The sequence below is a fragment of the Colletotrichum orchidophilum genome (assembly GCF_001831195.1).
Source record: "Colletotrichum orchidophilum strain IMI 309357 chromosome Unknown Scaffold_21.1, whole genome shotgun sequence".
Taxonomy (NCBI): domain Eukaryota; kingdom Fungi; phylum Ascomycota; class Sordariomycetes; order Glomerellales; family Glomerellaceae; genus Colletotrichum; species Colletotrichum orchidophilum.
The window spans coordinates 273,944-300,118 of record NW_019172977.1 but is presented as its reverse complement, the minus strand read 5'-3'; the positions used below and the strand labels follow the sequence as shown (position 1 = coordinate 300,118).

At 53.9% G+C, this 26,175-nt stretch overlaps 6 protein-coding genes across 6 annotated transcripts; 4 read left to right on the top strand and 2 right to left on the bottom strand.

Annotated features, from left to right (window-relative positions):
- Positions 1–46: 46 nt before the first annotated feature.
- Positions 47–757, top strand: CORC01_03532 (RecQ mediated genome instability protein Rmi1; the record flags this gene model as incomplete). The annotated part of the gene is made up of 1 exon (XM_022615181.1): positions 47–757. The coding sequence occupies one exon, from the start codon at positions 47–49 to the stop codon at positions 755–757; it is 711 nt and encodes a 236-aa protein (XP_022478359.1).
- Positions 758–1,004: 247 nt separating this feature from the next.
- CORC01_03531 (tetratricopeptide) lies at positions 1,005–5,308 on the bottom strand (the record flags this gene model as incomplete). The annotated part of the gene is made up of 2 exons (XM_022615180.1): positions 1,005–5,127; positions 5,190–5,308. The coding sequence occupies 2 exons, from the start codon at positions 5,306–5,308 to the stop codon at positions 1,005–1,007; spliced, it is 4,242 nt and encodes a 1,413-aa protein (XP_022478358.1).
- A 613-nt stretch (positions 5,309–5,921) lies between these two features.
- On the bottom strand, positions 5,922–8,303 carry CORC01_03530 (uncharacterized protein; the record flags this gene model as incomplete). Its single annotated transcript, XM_022615179.1, has 2 exons — positions 5,922–7,818; positions 7,876–8,303. 2 exons carry the CDS (start codon positions 8,301–8,303, stop codon positions 5,922–5,924), a joined length of 2,325 nt encoding a protein of 774 aa, XP_022478357.1.
- Positions 8,304–9,905: 1,602 nt separating this feature from the next.
- On the top strand, positions 9,906–12,221 carry CORC01_03529 (uncharacterized protein; the record flags this gene model as incomplete). The annotated part of the gene is made up of 5 exons (XM_022615178.1): positions 9,906–10,023; positions 10,123–10,404; positions 10,460–10,777; positions 10,842–11,384; positions 11,446–12,221. 5 exons carry the CDS (start codon positions 9,906–9,908, stop codon positions 12,219–12,221), a joined length of 2,037 nt encoding a protein of 678 aa, XP_022478356.1.
- A 1,186-nt stretch (positions 12,222–13,407) lies between these two features.
- On the top strand, positions 13,408–15,803 carry CORC01_03528 (glycoside hydrolase family 5; the record flags this gene model as incomplete). The annotated part of the gene is made up of 3 exons (XM_022615177.1): positions 13,408–13,791; positions 13,849–15,099; positions 15,153–15,803. 3 exons carry the CDS (start codon positions 13,408–13,410, stop codon positions 15,801–15,803), a joined length of 2,286 nt encoding a protein of 761 aa, XP_022478355.1.
- Positions 15,804–19,358: 3,555 nt separating this feature from the next.
- CORC01_03527 (uncharacterized protein) lies at positions 19,359–24,798 on the top strand (the record flags this gene model as incomplete). Its single annotated transcript, XM_022615176.1, has 2 exons — positions 19,359–24,625; positions 24,675–24,798. The coding sequence occupies 2 exons, from the start codon at positions 19,359–19,361 to the stop codon at positions 24,796–24,798; spliced, it is 5,391 nt and encodes a 1,796-aa protein (XP_022478354.1).
- Positions 24,799–26,175: the final 1,377 nt, after the last annotated feature.

Here is a 26,175-nt window from a genome sequence, read left to right as displayed (position 1 = left end):
ACACCAACAGGATGTAGACAATCACCGACCTCAATCGTTGCATAAGATGGACTACACGACAAAGATACGTTCCGCCCTCCAAACCCAGTCCTTCCCGACACCCTCAATTCCTTGGACGACGAGCCTGACCTCCCGTGTCCCGACCCCTCCCCTCCCCTCGCTCATTGCGACCGCCAAAGCCCGCCTGCTCGCCTCGGACCTCACAACGCCGGGTCTCCTCGACCAGTCTGCCACTGCGAGCCTCCCGGCACCGACCCTCGAGCTTCCCGAGTCGGTCCTGCAGAAAGATGTCCCCTGCCAGGTCCTTGACGTCGAGAACCTGAGTCTCTCGCGCTGGGAGCAGGTCGAGGAGCTCGAGGCTGTTGCCAGGGGGGAGCAGACGACGGGCCGGAGGGTCGTGAGGCTTGCTGCGGCTGAGGAGCCCGAGTATGATAACATCGACGAGGGTGGGGCAGTTGGAGCGAGTAGAGCTCCGCAGCAGCAGCGACGGAACGCTACGCATCGGCTGGTATTGCAAGACTCCAAGGGGAACAAGATTTATGCGATGGAGCTCAAACGGATAGACAAGATCGGGATCGGCAGCACGTATATCGGCGAGAAGGTCATGCTCAAGAAGGGTACGGTCATTGCGAGGGGCACGGTGTTGCTGGAGCCGGAGAAGTGCGTGATGCTCGGGGGCAAGGTCGATGCGTGGCAGAAGGCCTGGGTAGAGGGGAGAATGGCGAGGTTGAAGGAGGCTGTCGAAGCTGAAAGGTGATATAACCCGAGGAGAACGAGTTGAGCGAGGCATCACTTGGAGTTTGGCATTGATACCCTTGGTTTGTCTGGTCAATGGGGGCATACTTTCCTTTTAGTCTTTTATTTGGAAGCAGGGTTGCAGTAAGCCCTCAGAGCTCTCGTAAAGAGACTACGATTATTCGTTTATCCCTCGCCAACATTGATCCAAGGTGTAAACTTCGTTTGTTCCCTTTTGTGACAACTACAAAACCAGTCCATCGACTTGCTTAGTTGCCGTACACAGCCTCCCGCAAAGAGTTCCAACCATCAGGCTTCCAGGGAGCCAAGAAAATGGCCGTCTGAGCATCCGCCGCGACTCCCGTCCCAGCATATGCCTTTGCCAAACTCTCCGCCTCAAGGGTGCCTCTAGGCGGCGCGCCCTTCTTGGCCACAGTCAACGCCATCTCAGCGGCGTGCTGCTCTCCACCAAACTCTGCCAGATTCGACCAGCCGTGAGGCAGGTGCGGGTAGAGCATGATGTCCGTCTGGATCTGCGTCATGACGTCCTCCTCCGTGCTCGTTTCCCCGAGCTTTACAATAGCGTTGAGAACCTCGCCGATCTGAGATTGATCTACGTCTCCTACTGTGTGGCTGGTCCTGAGACCCTGGAGCTCGGACACCACGGCTTCGACGGACTCCTCGTCGTTGTCGAGGATGGCGATGACGCCGAGAAGGAGGACGGATTGGACGTGGCCGGGCTGCCTCTCAATGACCTCGAACAGGGCACCGCGGGCCTTCTCGCGGGAATCCTCGGCGCCTGTGGCCCACAGCACTTGCGCGAGGAGGCAGACAGCGTCGGGGTTGTGGTCAGACTCCTCGAGGGCCGACTCGAAGCACAGGAGCGCCTCGTTGACGTCCTCGCTGTAGTACTGCGCCAGTCCGACGGTCAGGTGCGCCGAGAGACGCGCCTTCTTGCGCTCTTCCGTGCTGAGCTCGTTGTCGGACTCGTCAGCGCTCAGCTGGATGGCCATCTCGCCGCACTCGATCGCCTGCTCGTATGCGCCGGAGGCCAGGTAGGACCTCGCCAGGTCGGTCTTGGCCAGCGCGAAGTGCGCGAGGGACTGCGGGGATTCGGTCACTTCGTAGTCGGACTCCAAGATGCCGCAGATCTTCTCCAGTATCTCCACCGCCTTGCCGGTATCGTGGGTTCGCTCCAGGAACATTGTAGACAGATGCCCGTATGCGAGGTCTTGGGGTTTCAGACTGTTGAGCTGGCCGAGGGCGAAGATTGGCTGGATGAGGGAGGCGACGTTGACGGATGTCGTGCTCAGGATGAAGTCAAACACTGCCACCGAGTACTGGCGTCTGGTGAGTATCGAAGACGCCTCGGCGATCTCCATGGCGTGGGTGAATAAGGCCCTGGCCTCCTTGACCTTTCCGTACAGAAGCGCCACGAAGCCCTGGCCGAGCCAAGCGTGCGCGTAATCGGGATCCGTCGACTGCGCCCGGTTGAAGGCCTCATTGGCGAGCTGCATGTCGTTCTGGAGAAGAGCTAGGGTACCAAGATTGGTCCAGGTTGCCGGGCTCCTCTCGTTCAGGTGTAAGCTGCGAACGAAGGAATGCTGCGAGACGGCCGGATTGACCTCGCTCGTGACGACACCCAAAGAGTTCCAGAAATCCGAGTTCCCGGCTTCCAGCTCAATGGCTCGCTTGAAGCACTTCATGGCGGTTTTCAAGTAGACGCTCGACTTTTTCCTGATGCTTGAGGGCAGGCAAATATGGGCTCGGTGCTCAGCCCAGCCGAGGTTGTAGTATGCAACTGCTTGGGCATGCAAGTCGTTTGCTGAGACATGGATTGCCCGCTTGTGACACAGGATCGTTGCGTGGATGCATCTCGTCAGATCAACACCGAGTCTCTCGTCTTCAGAGAACAGGCCCTTTGCGGAGATGACCCCAGTTCCCACGTTGTCCACGTCGGCAAAGAGGTCATACGCCTCCTTGTCGCCACTTTCGATAAGTGTCATGATCAAATTTGCTGGAAAGTCGACCGCTCGGCTTTGTACCGCAGAGAAGACGGAACAAGCATCACCAAGCGACTTCCAGAAGTTGAAGGTTTCAGTCACACTGACAGCAGCCTTTGATGCAAAGTCTATAGTGTCGATGGCGAGGTGCACCGCCTTACCAAAGAGACCCTTTTCGACACTATCGAGGGCGCTGTCAACCATTGTTTGTATCAGAGCAATGGCTACTCCGTCTTCATTGGGGCGGCCCTCAATCACATCCTGGTAGAGAGTGATGGCCTCGTCGAATTCGGCCAGCTCACGCTTGACATTAGCAAGCATGTACTTGGTGAACCAAGTGTCGCCCAGGGTCTCAGCAGCCACAGTCTCCTCCAATTTCTGTGCGTTGAGGATCGCCTTGGTTGCTGCGATGTATCGGCCAGAGGAGTAGTAGCTCTCGCCTAGACCAACCCAGGAGTGGTAGTCCTCGGGGTGAATTCTCAGGGCAGATTGGAAGGACACAATGGACTTGTGAAAGTCCTGCTTGTTCAGCTCTGCCACACCGAGCGCGGAGAACGGCCAGCTGATGCCTTTCCTCTTGGAGCCCGGAGGCGGCTTGACCTTGCCCGAGTCAACTACACGCTGGGCCACGAGCTCGACTCTGTCCCAGTCACCTTCGTCGGCAAAAGACTCCGCAAGGCGCTTGGCGGCTTCGACCTCGGAGGCAGACAATTCCACGGCCTTCTGAAAGCAGCGTCTAGCTCTCTTCTTGTCTTTGGCATAGTCGGCGTAGTAGATACCAAGACTCGTGTAGGCTGGCGCAAAGTTGAGATTGCTCTTCAAGGCGTCCAAGAAGTACAAATAGGCGCCTGTGCGGCTCTTGCGGGCCGGCTTGGATGCATCAATGTTCCAAATGCAAGAACCCAGCCGATACTGTGTTTGCGCAAGAAGCTCTTTTGAAGGCGTTGACATCTTCTCGATCAGGGGTAGCGAATCCTCCAGCTCTGCCTTTGCAGTCTCAAAGTCTCCCTTGAGAGCTTGAACCCAGGCAGATTCGGTCTTGACCCGCAGGTTGGAGGGGTCTCTCTTCAGCGCACGTCCAAAGAAATCTATTGCGTCGTCGTAGTCCTCCTCTTCTTCGTAGATAAGACCGACGCCAATCAATGCTGGAGTCGATGACGGATCATGAGACAGAACCCCATCGAACAGCGACTTTGCCTCAGTGTGATGTCTCGGAGACTGATAGAATACCAAGGCCGTTGCCAGGTACAAAGAGAAGGCATCATGAGTATTCTGGAACGTCATTCCAGTCTTGTTTCTCTCCGTCTTGATGTGTCCCATCGACTTGCGCGTCAGTTCCACGGTCGATTCGTGCTCTTCCAAGTGTTGGTAGTACTCTCCCATCAAACGATGAGCAAACAATGAGTTGGACGTAGTGATGCCCTCGGTCATCATCAGGATTCTATCCTGTTCTGTGAGCGGCACCATAGAAACGCCACCTCCCTCATCGTCTTCGCTCTCTTCCTCGGTTTCTTCGGCTTCAAGTGCTGCCGGTGTTGGTTTGGGGAAAGGAGAGATACTACTGGTCAAAAAGCCAGTGATGACTTTGTAGAGATCGGTTTCAGGGAAGAATGAGCAATAGTCTCTCAGCATATTGACGTCCCATTCCTTGATTTCCTTTGCGTCCTTGTAGTCAATGGCAATCTCCCAGGCAAGCCGAAAGGGGTGCTTGATAATAACCATGTCAAGCGCCAGTTTCAGGACAGCTTGAAGAGCTTGGCCCTTTTCTGGGCCATGTGGTGCGACCAGAAGACGGTCGTAGCAGTACTGAAGAAGCTTTTCTTCATACTTCCGCCGGAGATCGTCATCATTCGTCCAGTTGATCAGTTGGTGGTAGACGAACTCCAGCTTGCTCTGCGCCATGACTTCCCGCTTGACCTCAAGAGTCACCTCACTCAGGCGTGCGCCAATCCTTGTCCGCCTTTCGCCAATGAGAGTATTTATGCGCTTCTTCTCGTCGGTCTCGATTATTTGCGCCATCGTTTCGAAGGTCTTGGCCGGGTGCGGGACTCGGCCCTCAAGAGCGGGATAAATTGGACTTCCCGGAAGGATGACACTAAGGGCCTCCACGTATTGCGAAGTATCTCCTTGAGATCTTGCAAAATCAATGAATTTGTCAATGATATCTTGGCACTTGTACATGTCTTCTGCATCTCGGTAAATCTCGGCCAAGCTGATGGCCGCTTGCTGGTAGGCGCTTAAGCGTTTGCGATCCTGCTTCTCGTAGAGCTTGATGAGGCCTTGCCACGCTTGGCTGTCTTTGGGTCGCAGCGAGGCAGCAGACTTGTAAGCCTTCTCTGAATCATCTACGCGGCCCTTCTTGTCTAGCGCAAAGGCAAGGAAGATGGTTCTATGGGGAGTGTCAGCAGCAAGCCTTGTTTGTGGATACAGGGAAATCCCGTGAGCCCGCACGCTTGGTAGTTCTTTGGCTCTCGCTCAAGAAAATCCGTTGCCTTCTGGATGGCATCGTTCCATTTTTGCTGCTTCACAGAGTCACCAATGGCTTTCAGTACAGCCTTGGCACCAGACATCGTGGCTAGTGACAAGTATCGCGAATCATGAACGTGAGGTATTCTTCGAATGGTGGGGCATCACCGTGGCGCCGAAAGGCCAAGAGTGGTGGAAGGACTGAAGGAGAAACAAGAAGAATCTAAGCCTGGGAGATTGGAAGCTAAAGTTGCCTCGAAAAAATGGTCCAGGCGTGTTGAGTGTCGGCGGATGAAGTGAGATTTTCGTTGGTGCCTTCTTTTATCGCAAAACGCTCGCATGAGAGGCTCAGTGAGGCATGAGCTGGTAGTGAGCGCTACTGGGAGCAGCGCCCCACCATCAACACCTCCCTTATTACATCATGCCCCGCTTTGAGCATAGCAGCTACCTACCTAGCCCGGAGCTGCACACCACGACTGCCCGATAAGATGATAAAATAATCGAACAACCAAAGGCATCTTGGGTACCTCAGCCTCAAGTCACGACTTCTCTACGTCAACTACATAGTAGCTCTGGTATCTTCTCCTTCATTGTCCACCATTCATTTCCGGAACTGCAACCAAATTCTTATGAAACATCATAGCCAGCTTTTATTAATCAAGGATATCTAGAAAACAATACAACTAACATCACAATTACTCAGGACGTGGCGCGCAACTATTCCCCTTCCGGAACCGAGTCAACACCTGAACTGGTTGACTCGGACTTGCTCCAAAATCTCATGAGAGAGCTCATCCGACTTGATCCGTGAGATACGTGGTCACTCGAAGTAGATGACCTAGTGAACACAGTCGACATGGATGCATCGCTAATCTTTCGAGGAGACGTTTGCGAATATTGTTGAAGGAGTCGTTTGATCTCCGATCCAGCCAGCCCGGAATTGGAAGCCGCCTGGAAGGCATTTCTGCCATTGGCATCAGTTAGTCGAGGATCTGCACCGTGAGAAAGCAGCACTTCGATCATTCCAATCTTGCGAGAGCTCCTCGTTGCTACAACCTGGATCGCGGCAATCAAAGGAGTGCACACATTGCTGTTGCTCAAGTATGGAGAAGACATCTGCGCTCTCCTGGTTTGATGGCAAATATTGGGATCGGCTCCCTCGCCCAGCAAGAGCCGAACCATTGCCTCGTTTCCCATCTCGCAGGCCATGTACAAAGCTGTCTTTCCCGAATTGTCGATGAGATCCAACAGTTTGGGGGTGTCCTCGAGGAGAAGTCGGGCAACGTTAACGCCGCCGGACTTGTTCTGACATCGGTGCAGGGGGCTTAGGCCTGCGCTATCACGCACATCGGCCCGCGCACCTGTTTGTAACAGAAGCCCGACGCTGTCGCGATTCCTCGTCGATGCAGCAAGTAGCAGGGGTGTCGGTAAACCAACATTACCCCCGTTCTCCAGATTGACCACATGTCCTACCATTTGCCTCAACACATCGAGGTTCTCGTCTTGAATAGCTTTATGGAGCGGCGAGGTTTGTGTCATGAAGTCGCAGGTTTCGAAACGAAACCCGCTCGGTATACCGACATCAAATCCGTTCTCCCGACACCAAGCAAAGGCTTGAGAAAGCTCTCCCATGGAGGATGGCCTTCTGGCGTCTGGCATAGAGTCTGCATTCGGGGGCGATTCCGACCGGCTTGTCAACGGAATCATGACAGTGTTGACCCAAACTTCCACACCACGTGCTTCGTCAAAAGCCCCGTCAAGTTGTAGAGCTTTGATATATAAGTCTGCCGTCACTCTAACCAATTCAACCGGGATGGGTTCTTGATTCTTTCGAATTTCGAGGGCCCGACTCAAAAACATTTTCGCCTGCTTCAGGTTGCCGAGTCTGACGTAAAGGCTCCCGAGATCGTGATATAACCGACTTCGCCGTTCGTCATCACGAAATTCTTCAGGCTGTTTCACCTCCTCTTGGAGTAGATACTGAAGAATTGCTTTTGCCTCGGCGATTTCCTCCTCGGTTTCACTCTTTAAAAGTATATCAGCGAGTCGTTCTTTCATTGCAGCTTGCTCGGCAAAGCTGAACTCGACATCGTATCCTGGCTGGCTGAGTTGTTCTCGAATTTCGATGCCCCTCTTCTGGTACAGTGAAGCCCGGAGAAATATGCCGCAGTCTACCAAGCGGTCGACTATTTCTTGATTCGCGTCGTACTGGTGACTGAGGATGTCTTTGCTTGGCCCGTCTGGATGGTCGGGCTCTGGATCCCAGTCGTCCGAGTCAACATTACCTGACGCTTGTTTCGAGCCCTGGTCCTTCTCCAAGGCCAACTTGGTGAACGACGAGTTAAACGACAGGAACGAGTGGCTTTGGTCTGCATTTTGCAAAGTGACTGCGGCTGCCACTTCGTCGGCCGACATTCGCCAGGCTTGGATCTCCTTGGTTACAGATAGAGATTCATCCAGCCTGGTATCAGTGTCATCGTCCCAGTCAGTGGATGGTGGCCTCTGGCCCGTGCCAGCACGCGAGATGAGATTCGCAGCCCGAATTTCGTCGGTCAACTTTCTTATCGCAACATGCACCTGGTCTTGAGACTTTTGCTGAGTCCATAGTGAGCCGCTTCAAGAGTCAGTCATCTGATCCACCAACGGGTTCTAATTTAAAGCGTGTACACACAGTGACAAGGTTATAAGACTGAGTTGAAGAACTTGTGTATACGAGGTGATGTGCGAAATCAGATCGCGAATTACAACCGACTTCAACGTCATGGCAAAGCTCGCTCTGGCCTTATCAATCGGACCCGGTTTGTCGTCGAGTTCTGGCAGCTCTTTCTGCAGCCTATCAAGCGATGAGCGGCATGATTTGAGAATTTGGTAAATGTCTTGGTGGTGCTCTCTTTCAAAGGAAAGCTGATGCGGATGCTGTTTTAGAATTCGAGCCACATTGCGCAACGCAGCGTAAAGGTTGCGAATGGTTTCGTGGAATTCACAGATGCTCGAGGCAATAGCCTTGCTTTCTTGGACGAATTTGCCAGTACCTTCCACAATCTTGCCGGCTATTCCCACCATCTGCAGAGCGAAGGCGGCAATCGAAAGAGGATCCATCGCTGTTGGATTTTGCAGCGCAGCGTTCGACTCTCTCGTTCTCAGTCGCCTGAGCAGCAGCCGCGTCCGTTGATTTCGCGGTAATCGATACAAAGGGGCCTCTGGCGTCGAACGATGAACATGTTATGAAGTTGTGGATGGGCTCGTTGTACGAACGACAAGCATCAGGTGAAGAAGACATGATAGACGAGCAGTCGAGGGTAGGCAGTGAATATCTTCTCCGTCCGTCGATGAGGCAAGTCTGCTGTGTTCCCCGTGATCGACAGATGGTACCCCAAACGAGTCTTACTCGCCGAGACACAAGTCGCTGCCATCGATCTGGGGGGCATAGCCACGCGCGCCATGATTAGACACATCACGATCGCAGGGCAGACTGCTACCGCAGTCTGTGTAACCCAGAGTTCAGCTGGTCCTGCGCTGCGTGGCTGCTTCCTCCTCCATGAATACTTCTCCGAGGCTCTGCCTCTCCCATAAGCAGATGGCATCACTCCGTACTCGACCGGTGTTTGAGCTTCTTCTCGCCCATTGAAACGGCACATAACGCCTCTACACACCGGCTCCACGCGGGGAACCTTGCATTACTGGGGCCTACTCCGTAGCGTAGAGCTGATGCAGTGGCCATATTCCACTTCATCCCGGTTGCCAAGCGTCACCCCGACGTTGTACCCCGAGTCGGTGGCGCAGCGGGACACCAGGCGATGAATGAGATGTTTTTTTTGTTCACACGCAAGACACGGTGATGATAACGGATGCTGGGGGATCTGCAGCTTGCAGCCCCAAACTTCCGCTGTGGACATCCATTGGCTTGGGCAAAGCCACCTTGTAAGTGCTGCCTGCTGCTGTACATCCATTCGCAGCCTCCTCCCGTATCGGGAGTCGAGTACAGGAAAATGAGCGCCTACGGATGAGGTCAGTTGTCGGTGCCCGAGACGAGGCTTCTCCAGGACTTCACAACTTCTAGAATGACACATTGGAATCTCAAGACCCCGTCTCGTTGGCCAAAGTCGGATTCGAGAATTCAGTAGTCTAGGACGTTTCTACTTCGTTCAAGCACTGCCACCGCGGTAAATCTGGGGTCAGTCATCCGAGACTCGTTCCATTGTTTGATAGGATGGCAGGGAGGTGAAAGGATCAGCTTCGCCACCACAGCCCTAAATGTACATGGGGTTCCAGATACCCCCTCGCTTCCTTCTACTCCGCATCTGGCATATACGAGTAGAGTTGTAACGAGGTGATGATCGCTCAACTCGAAGGATGGAGATGACGGACCCGTGCATGGCTACCATCTGGTTGTACGACATCAGCCGAGGAAAGCTTGAGAGACAGGTCTCAGTGAGACGCAGGACGCAGGACTCATCACTCGGACCTATTGGGGTCATGAAGGTCCCCATTCTTGGGCTATGGTTCGTGCCGTTTCGCACGCGGTTCCAAATGACGGCGCCTTTATATGACTGAGCGGCCATGTCCACGTTCACTTATTGTCCGGGATAGGCTTGGGCCGCGTCCGATCTCAGGCCTAAGCTGGCTACTCGTGATGCTATCTATCGTCAATGAGCGTCTATCAATCCCATAACCTCCTGGGACTGTCATATTACCAACGACATGTCTGATATCGATACTCTCGGCCAGGCCGAGTCTCACTCTGGTCATGACGGGACGACAAAACAACAAGCACGCCACCGACATATCAATGACCGGGCGGTAATCGAGAACCCACTCTGTAAGTTCCGTCTATATGAACCCAGACTTTAGATTATACATCCCAGATGCCCAAACCTGCCGAAGAATTCCTCCATAGCTGACCTGAGTCTTCCTCTAGCCCACTTCACCGACGAACAATTAGAAGCAGATGTCACTTCTTTCGCAGAGAGGTATTTGAACGTCGACAAGGGAGCATTGATACGTGCTGCGCGTGTGGCAAAGGACATTAAACTATACGACGAAGTTGCGAGAAACCCCAGCGATGCGGCAGGCAAGGAGCTTCCGGTCCAGCTGACAGTGGAGGAAAAATGCGCACTTGTTCGGGAACGTGATGTTCCATTCAGCGAAAAGGGGATGTGGACCATCATCATCACAGTGTCCCTCGCAGCATTCTTACAAGGTAGGTGAAAAAACCTTGAAGGGTCAATCCCGGCGAAGGGCTGACAAGTCCAAAGGCCATGTGCAAGCATCATTAAATGGCTCGTCTCTTTACGATACAGAATTCGGACTGGACACGACCGCCAAGAGGGACGACGGCAGTCTGACGGGAAGTCATGCTCAGTTGGGAGTCGATGACTGGAAGCTGGGAGCCGCCAACGCGTCTCCGTTCTTATTCGCCGCAGTACTGGGTTGTCCCCTTGCGCTGCCAGTAAATCATTATCTCGGTCGTAAAGGAGGAATGGTGGTGGCTGCTTTCCTAATTCTAGTCAGCTCTCTGGCTTCAGCCTTTGCCACGAACTGGGTGCACCTCTTTGGCATTCGACTATTGAATGGTATAGGTTAGAATATACACCTCCTGTTACGAGATTGACCGAAATGTTAATAGAGAGGAACCAGGTATGGGGCTCAAGGCCGTCAGTACTCCTATCCTCGCTAGTGAAACCGCGGTCGGTTTCTGGCGAGGTACCTCTATTCTCGCATGGCAGCTATGGGTAGCCGCAGGGTTGATGGTCGGATTCGCCTTCAACCTGATATTCGACACGACACAGGCAGACAACAAGCGGCTTACTTTTCAACTCATGGTGGCCGCTCCGACGGTTCCAGCACTTGCGCTTCTAATCTTGGTCATTTGCTTCTGTGAAGAGAGCCCACGGTACCTGATGCGCGTGTCAAGTCCGCATTACGATCCCCAACAAGCCTACGAGATTCTCAAGAAGCTGAGAAACACTGAGCTGCAGGCTCTCAGAGATATCTATCTCGTACACAAGTCCATTGAGCAAGAAGAGGTGCCGGGCGGCGTCGCAAACCTGAAATACATACCAGGGTTCATCTCAACCGTGGTGGGTTTCTTGCGACAATGGAGACAGCTCTTCCTCGAGAGGCGGTTGAGAAACGCATTGATTAGTAGCTCGACTGTGGCACTTGCCCAGCAACTGTGCGGTACGAGAACTCTGCCCAATGGCTAGATGTAGGTGGGGGCTGCGCTGACGTTTTTGAACAGGAATCAACGTGCTGGCTTTCTACTCGGGCACGCTCTTCAGCCGCGCTGGTGCGGAGAAGCGGGATGCCATGTTCTTCAGTCTAGGGTACGGAGCCGTCAACTTCATCTTTGGTCTACCTGCCATTCGAACGATCGACACGCTGGGCAGACGGAAATGGCTGATACTGACTCTGCCCGTGATGGCGCTCTTCATGCTGCTCGCAGGCGTCTCCTTCAAAATAGCCAATCTAGGGGCCAAGGTCCCGGTGGTCGCCCTGTTCATCCTGCTGTTCGCGGCCGCGTACTCCCCCGGCCTGGGACCCATCCCGTTTACCTACGCGTCGGAGAGCTTTCCGCTATCGCACCGCGAAGCAGGGGCCGCGGTCGCCATCGCGGTGAACCTGGGCTTCGCCGGTCTGCTTTCCGTGTTCTTCCCGCGGATCAATTCCGGGCTGGGCGATGGCGGCTCGCTCTACCTCTTTGCGGGGCTGAACGTCCTGGCCCTGGTCATGGTCTTTTTACTGCTAGAGGAGACAAAGAGGCGGAGCCTGGAGGACCTAGACCTGGTGTTCGCGGTGTCGAAGCGGCGGTTCATCAGGCATCAGGTCGTCGAGTACCTGCCGTGGTTCTTCAAGCGTTACGTCCTGCGGAGGCGCGAACACAAGCCGAGTTTGTACATTGATCTAATATGGGGATCTGGGGGCGACGAGGAGGAGCGGACGCGGGTGAGAGATCCGAGCGGGATTGCAGGGAGAAGAGATAGTTCCGAGTCGGACGGGGACAGCACTCACGCCTAGGTTGAGGTTGTGTGGAAATGGATGGATTTGGGGTTTTCAACAACGTTGTGGCGGAGTTATGAAAGCGGGAGAGGGGAGGGTGGTTTCCTATGAGCTCTTTTGGCGTGAAATTGGCCCCTACATCCCATCAACTTCATGAGTAAACGAGTGAAGATGTCGTAGAGTTGTTTGGTGGCAAAGATACCTGGCGTTTGAATAATTTTGAAAACAGCATCGTTATACGCGAGAAAACCAAGGCAACAGTAAACAATCACAAGTCTCAAGATACGTCGAGTTGTTCATAGTGTGGCACATGCTAGGCATTTGGGCGTTCCCGTGTGCGTGTAAGTATTCAGGTGGAGGGGATCTTACTCCGGAGCCAACGGGCCGTCTTGACCCACCTCATTACCGTCGATGCTCCGGATATTTGGCGGCGTCAGCCCGGAGTTCAAGCGAGAGCCGACGCCGCCGCGGCCCCTCCGCCTGACCCGCTAGAGTCTCCAGGGATGGGCTCCCATTGGCTCCGGGGTGGAACACGAAAACGAGCGAGGGTGGCAGGTGGGCAGTCACGTAGACGCTTTCCCACTTCACGCTCCATGATCCGTCGCCAGACATGGCGGACCGGGGCTCTGCAGGGCGTTCAGATGGAGCCGATTTAAGCAGTTAGGCATGACTTTTTCTGTCTTTGTTTAAAAATCCAGGACTATCTGCTGGTTTCCGATCCCAAACCGGTAGTGGTTCGCTGTTTCTTCCCCTAATTTTCTGTGACTTGCTTGCTTTGTCCTTGAACTCAACTCGAAGCCACCAGTTCTGTTGTTCAACAGCTTGATTACTGCCCGACAGGGGGGAGGCACTGGTAGTCGCATAAGGGAGAGGTCCCCGAAGGATTTAGAGCTTGGCGGTCGCTAAAGCCGTGTGCTGGGCGAGATAAAGCACCTCCACTCGTCGACTGACATTGCACATCCCGCTAATCAGGGTACCCCGTCAGGACGTCATCGAGCCGTCCCAATTATTCCAATCTCGGACCTTTGGTGACCCGTCCAGTCCGCCGTCTTCGCTCGGTCGGTCGGTCGGTCAGTCTTGGGTGTTCTCCTATCTCGAAACCCGCAAGACTGCTTTCTCCCAACCTTCCAGGACATCGTCATTCCATCTTGGCGGCAGAGCAAACGAGAAGCACCGCCAAACCACAAGAACACAACCCCTTACCATGTCTTCATTACGATTGACCATCGAAGACGGCCAGTTCCGCGATGGCTACGGTAGGCAAGTCGTGCTTCGAGGCCTCAACGTCGCCGCCGACGCCAAGCTCCCCAGCGAGCCCGACCAGCCTTCGCATATCGGCAACGACTTCTTCGATGGCGACAATGTCAAGTTCCACAACCGTCCTTTTCCCAAAGAGGAAGCTCATGTCCACTTCTCGAGGATAAAGCGCTACGGCTACAACACCATCCGCTACGTCTTCACCTGGGAGGCCATCGAAGCCGCCGGTCCGGGACGATATGATGAGGAATGGATCCAGCATACGATTGAGATCCTGAGGATAGCGAAAGAGTACGGATTCTACATCTTCATGGACCCCCACCAGGACGTGGTATGTCTGACTGCTCCGTCACACCGTGTGGTTTTCGAATACTAACGGATCTAATAGTGGTCGAGGTTCTGTGGTGGTTCTGGCGCCCCCATGTGGACTATCTACGCCTGCGGCCTCAACCCGCAGAGCTTCTCCGCAACCGAGGCCGCGATCGTGCATAACACATACCCGAAGCCCGAAGAGTTTCCCAAGATGATCTGGTCGACAAACTACTGGCGCCTCGCAGCCGCGACAATCTTCACCATGTACTTTGGCGGCAGGGATTTCGCACCAAAGTGCATCATCAACGGCATCAATATCCAGGACTTTTTGCAGGGCCACTTTGTCGCCGCCTGCGCGCACCTTGCGAAGCGCATACACGAAGCCGGCGACCTCGAAAACGAGGTCGTCATCGGGTGGGAAAGCATGAACGAGCCGGGCTGTGGTCTGGTCGGGTACCAGGATATCGCCGTCATCCCCAACGCGCAAAAGTTGAAGAAGGGATCGTGCCCGACAATCTGGCAGACTCTCCTGACTGGATCCGGCCGCGCCTGTGAGGTAGAAACGTGGGACATGGGTGGGATGGGCCCGTACAAGGTCGGCCGCTCGCTGATTGATCCCCACGGCGAGATGGCTTGGCTGCCCGCTGACTACGACGACTCGAGATACGGCTGGAGGCGAGACGAGGGTTGGAAGCTTGGGGAGTGCATCTGGGCTCAGCACGGTATCTGGGACACCAAGACCGATACCCTGGTCAAGAAAGACTACTTTTCCAAGAACCCCAATACCGGGAAGACCATCGACCACCCGGAGTTTACTAATACGTATTTTATGGACTCGTATCGTCTATACAGAGACGCCATTCGGCCCATCCACAAGAATTGCATCATGCTGATGCAATATCCAACACTCGAGCTACCACCCCAGATTAAGGGCACTGCAGACGATGATCCGATGATGGCATTCTCTCCGCATTGGTACGATGGTATCACTCTTATGACAAAGCGCTGGAACAGAGTATGGAACGTGGACGTCGTAGGCGTACTGCGTGGGCGATACTGGCACGAGGCGCTTTCTGTCAAGGTCGGTGAGACTGCTATTCGAAATTGCTTCAAAGATCAGCTTGCATCATTGCGGCAAGAAGGTCTGGATAGGATGGGCAACCATCCATGCGTTATGACAGAATTCGGTATTCCATACGATATGGGTAACAAGAAGGCGTATAAAACGGGTGATTATTCGGATCAGTCAGCCGCCTTGGATGCCAACTACTTTGGTGCCGAAGGTTCGGGTATGGAGGGCCACTGTTTGTGGGTTTACGTCGCAAAGGTAAGCATCTCATCTCTCAAAAGCGATCACATGCCGGCTAACGTCCTTATAAGAATACACATGAGCATGGCGATCTCTGGAACGGCGAGGATCTGTCAGTCTTTTCACTAGACGACAAGACACTACCCATTTCACCTCTCCCTCGCAGCCCATCACCCAACCCGTCGTCAGACCTCAAGCGCAATTCCATAAGCAGAGACGTCCCCGACGAGTCGACAGTCACGCCGGAAAACCTTCAGAGCACAATCACGAACCCGTCGATCTCATCCGCGCCGTTTAAGGACCCAGAGCTGACCAACGCGCCCGGCCTTCGCGCCGCCGAGGCCTTTGTGCGGCCGTCCCCCGTCGTCGTTGCCGGCGACGTCCAGGAGTACGGCTTCGACTTGCGCAGCTGCACGTTCACGCTCAAACTCAAGGCCGCGGCGCCTCCGTCCGAGACCGCGCCGACGGTGGTGTTCTTGCCCGAGTTCCATTACCCGCAGGACAACTGCACAGTCGAGGTATCGTCGGGCAAGTGGGCGATCAGCATGGACGATGACGAGGGTCCGCTGGTGCAGAAGCTCAAATGGTGGCACGCGGACGGGGAGCAGACGCTTAGGGTCACGGGGCTGGTGAGGCAGCACAATGTTGTGGAAGGGTCCGAGGAGGATATGGGATACCTGGAGCAGTGCCAGAAGAATTACGCCAACTGCAGCGTAATGTGAGAGTGCGTTGTGGCTTCTTTTGCCGGGACAAGAGTTGTAGTCCTCCGAAATTATACGAACAGGGCATGCAAGCCCAATGGTGTGATGGTCAAGAGGTGCTTATTACAAACATTGTATTTTGTGTTATATACAGGAAGGCCGGAGGATTGTGGTGCTTTCAAGGCACCCCTCTGGCTGTCAAGGAGTTAATGGAGAACTTTTTATTTTGTTTTATTTTTAAACACAGTGTTCCGCAGTTATCCTTCACTCTTTTGCTAACTGCTCGTTCTACATGGCTGTGTGTATGATGATGAGTGGCCTCACCTTTTCCCGAATCTATGAAGTGTCCTGATTAAGTGAGTGAGGCAATACGAGCCGACATCCTGCGGATCCGTCCCATGTTTTAGACTACTCTAGCAAGACTGGGTCTCGATGACACGCATGTTGTCGAGCTAACTTTGCGCTTAGCTATTACTTGGCCCCCTAACTAATCTTGGCAGCAGGTACAGTAAGGCAGTTTGCATTTAAACTTTCTCGCTGGTGTCCACCGGGACGTCTCATGCTGCTGATGCAGCGTTGACGTGCGTTTGCGTCGGCTCTCGGTTGTGGTTCGTGCACCCGGCGGCGGCGACATGGAGGCCCGTAAAATTGGTTTGCCGGTCTCTGGCAAGGGTGAACGGTAGTTGTCTAGCTGAAGGTTTGCTAAACCGTTGAAACTTTGGCTACTTCGCTTGCCTCTGTGTAGTTCTTTCTTTAGTAGCGAATTTCCTGAAGCTATTTGGAGAGAGTTTGTGTGGATTTTTCATCAAGTGTATGTTCAAATGTGTGGTTTTGAGATGGCCGTGGACGGTGGCGGTGGCCAGTAGAGCGTACAGCGGGTGAGCGGTTCTCACAAAGTATCTAGTAAAAGACCCCGTCACGATGCTGCCAGCTCGCGATATGAGGTAATCGAATGGGGTTGGGAGATCTCAGGGGAGTGTTAGAGTCGTATCATGGAAACAGAAGAACCTGATTGCAGCACACGTATGTCTCGTCGATGACCTGGATGTTCGTGGACGTTGGTTTCAGTGGTGGGGGATGACGTCGACCAGCTGGGCAGTTTGGCCGGCGTTTGACGAACGGTGCCGGTGAGGAGATGATAATAGTAGATGCTCTAAGTGAGGTAAATATGGATTTCAGTACGGAGTATTTGGCCGTTGAGAGGGATGGATGAGCTGTGCTGGGCGACATGATTATAGGGCTGGCTGGCTGAGAGGTGAGGTACGCGAGTGGTTCTTCTTAGTGAGACACTGATGGATACTATAAGCACCTAACTTTAACAGTGATGTCGACTGAAGATTGCCGGCGCAGACTCGGGTTTCCTTTGAAGGTCGAGGCTGAGAACGTTCAAAGGTGATCGACCTATGATCCTGCGGGACCGGGGGTCGGGATTCAGGCCGGCCTGGGGTGGAGTCATTTGCGGCAGGCTGTCCGTACCTACCGTTGAAATGACATCTAGATTTCCTCCCCCCATTCTAGGGTTAGAAGGGCGAGAGGCACCGCAGACGCTAAACCGGGAAAGGGAGGACGAGGGGTCGAGAAAGAGCGGGAGAGATTGTGCTGGCGCTTGTCGGATTCTGGCGAATGAGACGTCGAGTCAAACCGGGCGGCTGGTTGCATTTTGCGACAATGGCGGTTCACTCACCGGTGCGTCGGTCTGCCGGCGGGAGGTGGAAGGAGCGCTTGTGCATCGTGCTGCTGTATCCGTAAGAGCTGAGGAATTGGCCCTGGCTGCTGCGAGTCGTCTCGGAAGAGACTTGCTGAGAACGATGCTGAGATTTCCGATATGCTGTATTTGTAATTGACACTTGGGCATGTAAGTGGCACGCAGCCGATTGAGCGAAGATGAGCAATAGAGGTACCTTACTCCAGCATGCCGCATCTGATAAGGTAGTTGTGCATACATACAGCAAGCCCCTTTCTGTGTATTTGAGAAATGATTCTTTGTTTCCATTGAAACCTACGGATACAACCGAGTGATGAAATCTCGCTCAACTAGTTCAATTTGGAAAATGTTGTCCAAAGGGCGGGGGGGCCAGGTTAAAATGAGTTTGTTCGTGTTAGAGAGGTAGGAGCGCGAGGTGGGCACCCGCTACCCGGGCCCCCTGCAAACCTGGAAGGCCCAAATGAAACAGGCGGGGCCCTGCGTCGGGTCGCGGGCAGGTAGGTGGTCTGGGTCTAGCTACCTTCTCGGGGAGTGGGTGTGTCTTACCTTTTGAATCCTGTGCTGAGGCTGGAACTGGGTTTGGCGAGCTGACTTTGGGGAGTTGGAGCAGAGTACCTAGAGCCCCTCAACCTGGACGAACCTGATGGATCTGTACGAAAAAGACGCGACTTCACCTAGGTAGGTAGCTCAGTAAGGTATCTAAAGCTGTTACATTTGGTAGTGAGGACGTACCTTGGGTGCCTATTTTGTATGCTTCGAGGAAGGTGTATCAATCAGGCAGGCAAATCCCTTCTTGACCAATGGTCTGCGGGGTGCTTCAATCTTCTTTTGGTTGCACTGCGCATGCGTGACTTGGCCTCTGCTGCCAGTACCTAACAAGATAATTATTACATTGCCACTCCTTCGACTTGAACAACACACCACGACATAGAAACATTGTCTTTGATTACATTCTACAAACCGATTCCGACCCGTTCAAATCCCGACGACTCGGCGACCCTCCCCAGGTCCTCACATCTCTACCCGTAATTGCCTCTTTGTCTCATCAAAAACTGCGCCGAAGCTCACACAATATTCTTTGCCGGCCAAGGTAGTTGGAACTTGCGAGTCGCACTCTGCCATCCTGCGCAAAGGTCGTTGCCGCAGCCCCTCGTCACATCTTCACGTTGCCTTCATTGGCCCGGAGATCTGCACGGCACATCCGCCCCCGCCAAAGCTGCGTGGGATAACGCACGCCAGAGCCGAAGCCAACGTCCTCATCTGCGCCAGTTTCGACCAGTCTCATCCCATCTGCTCTGCTGCCGCTGGTGGTACCTAGTTGTACAGATACCCTGCCGACACTAGCACAAAGACTTAGACGCACCTCGTCGCGGCCCAGCCTCCAACCTCCAGCATCACATCCACAGCAGCTCCCTGGGGCTTGCTCTCAAGCGCGCTACTCTGTACTGTCTGCTCCGTGGGTGTGTCTTTACTGTCTGGTCTGCCTCTGCACAACCTAGGTGCCTTGCCTATCCACATCCGTAAGCTGAAAGACATTCGAACGGCTGTTACCTTACTTTCACATACCACCCACCCCTCTCCAAAGTCTCCATTCAGTCGTCCTTGTCTTCTTCTTTCCGCATTCCTCCAACCTGACGAATTCCTCCAGAGATTCCTAGGACGCCCAAGAGAGTCAACTCCCAAAGCAGCTGCTCGCTAAGACGACCACCACGATAGTAGGCATAACGTCCCGGTGCCAATACAGCGACGGTCGCCGCCTTACCGCAACATGACTACGGTCTGAAGGCCCGCCCGCGCCCACCAGCCCACCAGCCCACACCACCACCCCCTGCCATGTGCCGCGTACCCATACCATCCATACCTGGCATACCATGAGCACCAGCTCGCGCCAGCGCTCTGCGACCAGATCTGATACCCACGACCGAAATTCGAGCCCATTCCCATCTGTGCCTCGATCCAGAGACGAAATACACAATCTCGACGGCCTCGTCTTTAACGTCAACGACTTGCCCAGCCATACCTCGACGACCACAACCACACCCAAGATCCCGTCTCAAAGTCTCAACGGTAAGGGCGCTCTCTCGCCGTATCCTCCGCCGAGGAACCCCAACTTTCTCTCCGCCAGCGGTCTTCGTCCGAGGGCCTCGACTGCGAGCTCCGCCCCGACTACTCCTCGACTCGGGCTCGATCCCGCAAGGCCAGCTACCAGAGCTGGCCCGCCTCCCCCGTCGGCAATGTATCAAAACACCCAACGACATGCCTCGTCGGCCGATCCCTCAAGACCATTCCAGGTCCCTCCTCCACCGCCGCCCATGTCGCCGCCCGTACAAGGCCAAATGAGCAACATGATGTCGATACCTCCTCCACCCCCACGATTCCCCTCTGCTCCTGGCGCAACGGGAGGCAGTGGGATGATGCTCCCACCGCCGCCAGGCCCACCGCCTGGAAGCGCAATGGCTGGTCAGGCGCCATGGCACGGCGCCTTTGGGCGCATGTACGATGGTCGTGGCGGCTTCAACATGCCACCTCCCCCGCCGGGACAACACCAGGCCTATAACCCAAAGTTGCATGCGCAGGTTGCGACGGGCACGACATTGTCGATACCGCCTCCGCCTCCACCGAACGAACATGTCATGTCTGCGACCTATATACCACAAGGCGACACATACGGCGAAGGGGTTGGAATACCTGGCTTGGGCGGCTTCGACGAAAATGCCACATTCTCGGCAACCTCCCAGAGCTCATGGCCTACCAACAGCCAGACCAGTGGCGATACAGCAATGACTACACCACAAGACGACATGTCAGGAGGGAGGGACAGGTTGTACACCCAAGCAATGCACAGCCGTGGCATGTCAACGACCTCGAATGCCACTACGACTACCTCCAGCATCCACCCAGAGCTGGTGGCGCAATGGCCGTTGGACAAGGTGTTACTGTGGCTGGCTACAAATCAATTCTCCAAGGACTGGCAGGAGACTTTCAAGGGACTTAACCTGCATGGTGCTCACTTCCTCGAGCTCGGTATGATGCATGGTGGTCGGGGAAACTTTGGTATGATGCACCAGCAAGTGTACCCGAGGTTAGCCGTCGAGTGTACAAACAGCGGGACAGGTTGGGATCAGCCGCGGGAGCGAGAAGAAGGAAAAAGAATGCGACGTCTCGTAAGAAGCATCGTGACCGGCCGGCCGGTCGACCCGTCCAAAGTCTCGTCGCATGGCCGGAAAGGGTCCGTCAGCCACAGCAATAACTTACCTAGCGCTGGGACGGATATAGCAGAATCTCCCAGCGTGGGTATGATTACCCGTGTGGGTGAACACCCAAAGACTGATGGACGGCAGACGCCTATCAAAGCGCCAGGGCCTGGTTTTGGCGGACGTCGATATTCGCAAACAAGATCGACGACAATGCCGACTCCGAACAGCACCATGAGTTCAGATTCAAGTCATAGGAACATCTTGAAGCAAATTGATGTTGATGGAACCCGCCGGCAAAGCCCAAATGCCAGCGAGTCCGGCGAGGGCACGTTCCGTCCACCCCCCTTACGGACCGACAGCCCAAACGGCAGTCCAAATCCTCAGAGTGCATCACTGTTTCCTTCTTCCGCTGGAAACCTGTCAGCCTCTCCACATTCAACCAAGTTTGGACACAGGTCGAGAAATAGCACAGACTCTGTGTCTTCCAACGCTGCCATTTACGGGTCGGGTATCCCACCCGAAGCCACTCAAATGCTGCGTAGTGGGATGAACATTGCAGATATAATTCAAGCCACCCGAAACGGCGAACCTAGGCGCCACGGTCAGGATGGAGGGCGTCCGTCACCGCAGGAGTCCACCGGTGACCGTTCAGCGGGTACCGAGCCTCCATCTTCTGCTAAGGATTCTAAGAGCTTCCTCAGCTTCTTGTCGAGGAAGAATAAGCAAAAGAAGGAAGACGGCTTTCCAAGTCCTGACGATATGGAATCGCCAACCTCTCCAGCACTCAGCTTCAAGCCTCATTCCTTTGGCTCCCGCTTTGGAAACAATAGCGAAGTATCTCTGGATATTCGGCCTGGATCCAGCTTTGACGTTCATGAGAAGGACACGGCCAAGTCTAGGCGTCCTGGCCCGAACAGAATGTTTGCACTGGCCACCATGGACGGATATAATTATCGTATGTGCGACATTACTGAGGTCGAGTCGGCCATGGACCTTCGCCTCATCATCTGTGGTAATTTGGGTTTGATGGATGCCACAAATTCTCAGATTTTCCTCACTGAGCTTGGCAAATTCAACCATGAGAACCCTCTCGATGACCAGAAACTCCTGAATAATCGCAAGCATAGGGCCGACGCGACGGGAACCCTCAAATTCTTCATTCGTCAAGGCGGAAATGCACCTCAAGGCCCTGGCCACGCTAATGGCAACCCAACACATACATCACTCGATGAGGAGGCATACAACCGACTGAACGGCTTGTCGCGGACAAGGTCTAGCTCTTCTCCGCCAACGTCGCGACAAAATACCATGACAGGCGAAAGGGTGGATGACAAGATGCTTGCCCAAGAAGCAAACGAGTATCGTGCCGAGATGGAGCGAAAGCAGCGCGAGTACCTAGAAAAGAGGCGCAAAGTTGCTGGCTCCGGTAATACGCCAGAGAGCGCTACTACGCCGTATGGTATTCACGGCAGAACCGTCGACTTTGATCAACCACGCCAGTCGCCATACGAGGACAAGAAGCCGGAAGTGCTGTTTCCCGTACGGAAGCCTCCGGCGCCGCCGAGTGACCCGTCAGCAACCTTGCTGAAAGCAAACTCGTTAAGTAGGAAGACGGGGCACTCAATGCGGACATCTGCTGATGGTGCTCCTGCGCCGCGCCGGCCCTCGACTCTCTTTGAGGACATGGAGCTCCCCGGTCAGAACGGAGACCGGAAGAAGAAGTCTTCGAGCCAGCCTGTCGCCGGGATTGGTGCAGCACTTGTGGGTATGGGCAGAGGCCTCGGCGCAGTTGGTGTTACTGCCAACCGGATGTCCAGGTCGCCCAACCGAGTGTCATCGCAACCAGCTTTAGGCAACGAATACTCAGACCGAGGTAAGGGAGCTATTTCATCTGTTGACTTTGGAAAGTCGTTTTCGGGCCGAGAAAGCCCTCAATCGGCGTTGTCTGGCTCACCCGGCACTCTGACATGGAGTCGCGGGAACATGCCCTTCTTTGTGCCTGACTACTCTCCCGAGGGTACTCCGACACCGAGGAGGCAATCTGAGAAAGGAATGGCAGCTAAAGCAAAACAAGCAGTACACAGAGTTGTTTCGCGAGAAATCAGCCCCAGCTCCATGAACCCGCCCCAAATCCCTCCGAGTGCACCACCCCAGCCTCATCGTCGCAAGTCTCATGGGCCGGACTTTGATTTCCTTGAAACAGAGGTCAGCTTTGAGAAACCAGCTCCACCACCCGCGCCAGAACGAGGTGATGATTCAGGGGACGACTCGGATGACGGCTTGTTCGCAATTCCGATTGCGGCTGCCAAACCCAAACCGACAAAGATTACTCGCATCTTTGATGGCGACGATTCGCCTGACGAATCGACCGATAGGCGGCCAAACTTGACTGTGAACACGTCTAGATCTAAGGGAAAACAGCTTTCAGTGTCGTTCACCTCTCCCAAGTCGTTGGGCAGTGGCAATAACAGAACCCCAGAAGGTGAGGAGGAGGATGCTCTCATGAGTGCGAGGAGCGGTAAGAGTTCACGCAGAACTCCAAACACGCCCGGTTCTGAGGGTTGGGAGTCGGAGGACAGCAAATTGAGCAGGAGGAAGTCGTTCGTTGAGAAGGATGTATGGGCCAACCGTCCGACCACTGACGCCCTCATCAACAACCTCGACGATTTCTTCCCCAACTTGGATCTTGATCAACCCGTACTTGAAGAGGGCGAAGCGGAAGCCAACCCTCCGTCTCCCATTGCTGAAGGAGAGGAGAGGGAAGCCTCTAAACGTCCTGCACCACCTCAGTCACCACCGAGTCTTCGTGCGGCTATTTCCAACAATCGATCGTTCTACAACGACAACGACACACTTGGATCGGATGAGTCAACTCTCAAGGCGCTTGAGCGCCCTGTGTCGGTCGCGTCGGTTGCACAAAGGAGTGTTCGACGCTCGGGCGGTCTGGGCCGGATGAAATCCATTCGTGAGGTTGCCCGCGGCGCTCACGAGGCTAACAAGCGGTTCACCACGACGACAACGACACAACCTGGCCAGTCTACTCAGAATACATCAGCACTCATGAGGAGAAAGAGCACAAAGATGTTCAACGCCAACATTGTGCAAATTCGGCCCGATCAGCGAGGCAGTATGGTTATGCCGCAGATTCCCCAGGACACCATTCCCAAGCGTCAGACCACGTTTCGGTGGTTCAAGGGTCAACTCATCGGCAAGGGTACATACGGTCGTGTCTATCTCGGTATGAATGCTACGACTGGAGAGTTTTTGGCTGTCAAGGAAGTCGAGGTCAATCCCAAAGCGGCACAGGGCGACAAGGCCAAGATGCGTGAATTAGTGGCCGCTCTCGACCAGGAGATCGAAACCATGCAGCATCTCGACCACGTCAACATTGTGCAATACCTTGGATGCGAGCGTAAAGAGACCTCCATCAGTATCTTCCTAGAGTACATTTCTGGTGGCAGTATTGGGTCTTGCTTGCGCAAGCATGGCAAGTTTGAGGAGTCTGTTGTCTCGTCGCTTACCCGGCAGATGCTTTCTGGTCTTGCGTATCTTCACAGAGAAGGTATCCTGCATCGTGACTTGAAGGCCGACAACATCTTGTTAGACCTCGACGGGACTTGTAAGATTTCGGATTTCGGTATCTCAAAGAAGACGGACAACATTTACGGCAATGACAAGTCGAACTCGATGCAGGGCTCCGTTTTCTGGATGGCACCAGAGGTCATCCGCTCTGAGGGTAAGGGATACAGTGCCAAGGTTGACATCTGGAGTTTGGGTTGCGTCGTCTTGGAGATGTTCGCTGGTCGACGACCCTGGTCCAAGGAGGAAGCTGTAGGTGCCATCTACAAGATTGCCAACGGCGAGACACCGCCTATTCCTGATGAGGTTCGGGAAACAATCAGTCCGTTGGCCATCGCCTTCATGTTGGACTGTTTCACTGTGTAAGTCTAACTACAGATAATGACCGAAAACATGACTAACCTCCGACAGAAACCCACTGGAGCGGCCTACAGCAGATGTCCTGCTTTCTCAACACCCATTCTGCGAATTGGACCCCAACTACAACTTTTTCGATACGGTATTGTACTCCAAGATACGAGGCAAAGACGTTTAGAAGAGGAGAGTTGTGAGGGGTCAAAAGAGCTCCCGTTGGTGAGAAAAGCAAAGAGGAAACGTGGGTGGCGGAGATCGTGTTAGGGCGATATTTCTTGGGTGGGATTCGTCGTGTCAACACTTGTTTTGGGACGCTCGTTGATCGTTGTAGCGATGGCGCAAGGACGGACTCATGGGGCTCAATGTTTTTTTCCGCAGAGCGTATTCCTACGTAGGATTCATCCGCTTGTGGTATACTTATTTAAGAAGAGCGCGCTCGTTGAGAAGCGCGGACTACGCCTGGGATTCGGGGATGGCGTTTTATATATCTACCAGGCCAGTAATCACAATTGAAACGGGCAAGATAAGTTTCATGGCGCGCTTGCTCTACACGATACTGGCTCCTGGCGTGATTTTTCCGACTTAAATAGCTTCCAGGTTCTACGAGTGTAAGTAATAGTCTTATGTTGCAAAATCAGGCCGGTTTCTTCAACTTGGTGTTGTTGCGGACATTAATGTAGCCCTGTTTGCCGCCTACTTTTCCTTTCTGGAAGATGTAACGGCTTCATGTTGACTCTACGAAGGATGAGAGGCGATGTTATTGTTGTCCTTCTCAGGATGTTGACCTGAAGTGCGACAGATTCAATCTTATGAATACCCGACATAAGATAGTAGCACCATGAAGCGTATTTGCCGTACCTCTCGAGACTGTGACACCCTATTCGACAGTGCCTACGTAGTCGTATATGAACGGTCACGGAAGAGGGATGGAGGGTGTTGAACAAAGCTTAGCAAGTGGTGGGAATCTGGTCGACAGTAAGTATAGATCAGGTTCACAAAGTGCTCTCTATTCATATAGAGTCGGCATTTCCAAGGCCTGCTGTTATTATGGCAAAAGAGTTGCTGATTCGACCGACGGCTTTGTTCGTTCACCATGACCCTTGTGTATATAAGGCTCGCTTGATGTGCCTCTTACGTCTGTTTCGGCCCTTTAGAGCCTTTCTTGGAGGAAATGATCGTCCTTCTTATATGCGACAGGTCCAGCACAAGTTGGACATGCATCCTTGGGAACTCGGGACTTTCTTAGTACCTAGATTAGCAAATAACCCAGCTATTGTGAATTTCAATGTTTATTCTTTTTTTCCCCGTAGAATCACCCACAGTAGACCAACTCTTCAAATTGCTTCCTGGAGATCGGCTTGATTGGACGATTGACTACAGGACGGATTTGATGCATGGGAGCTTCCGTGTGAGAAATCACTCTCCTTTTGATCTTGTTTTTGAACTTTCCTTTACTTGCCCCTTCTGCTCTGCTTTTCCAAGGCTCATCAGCTGATGTGCTCCATATGTTGTCTCCCGAAAACTGAATGGTTTGAAGATATGGCAAGCATGACGAAAA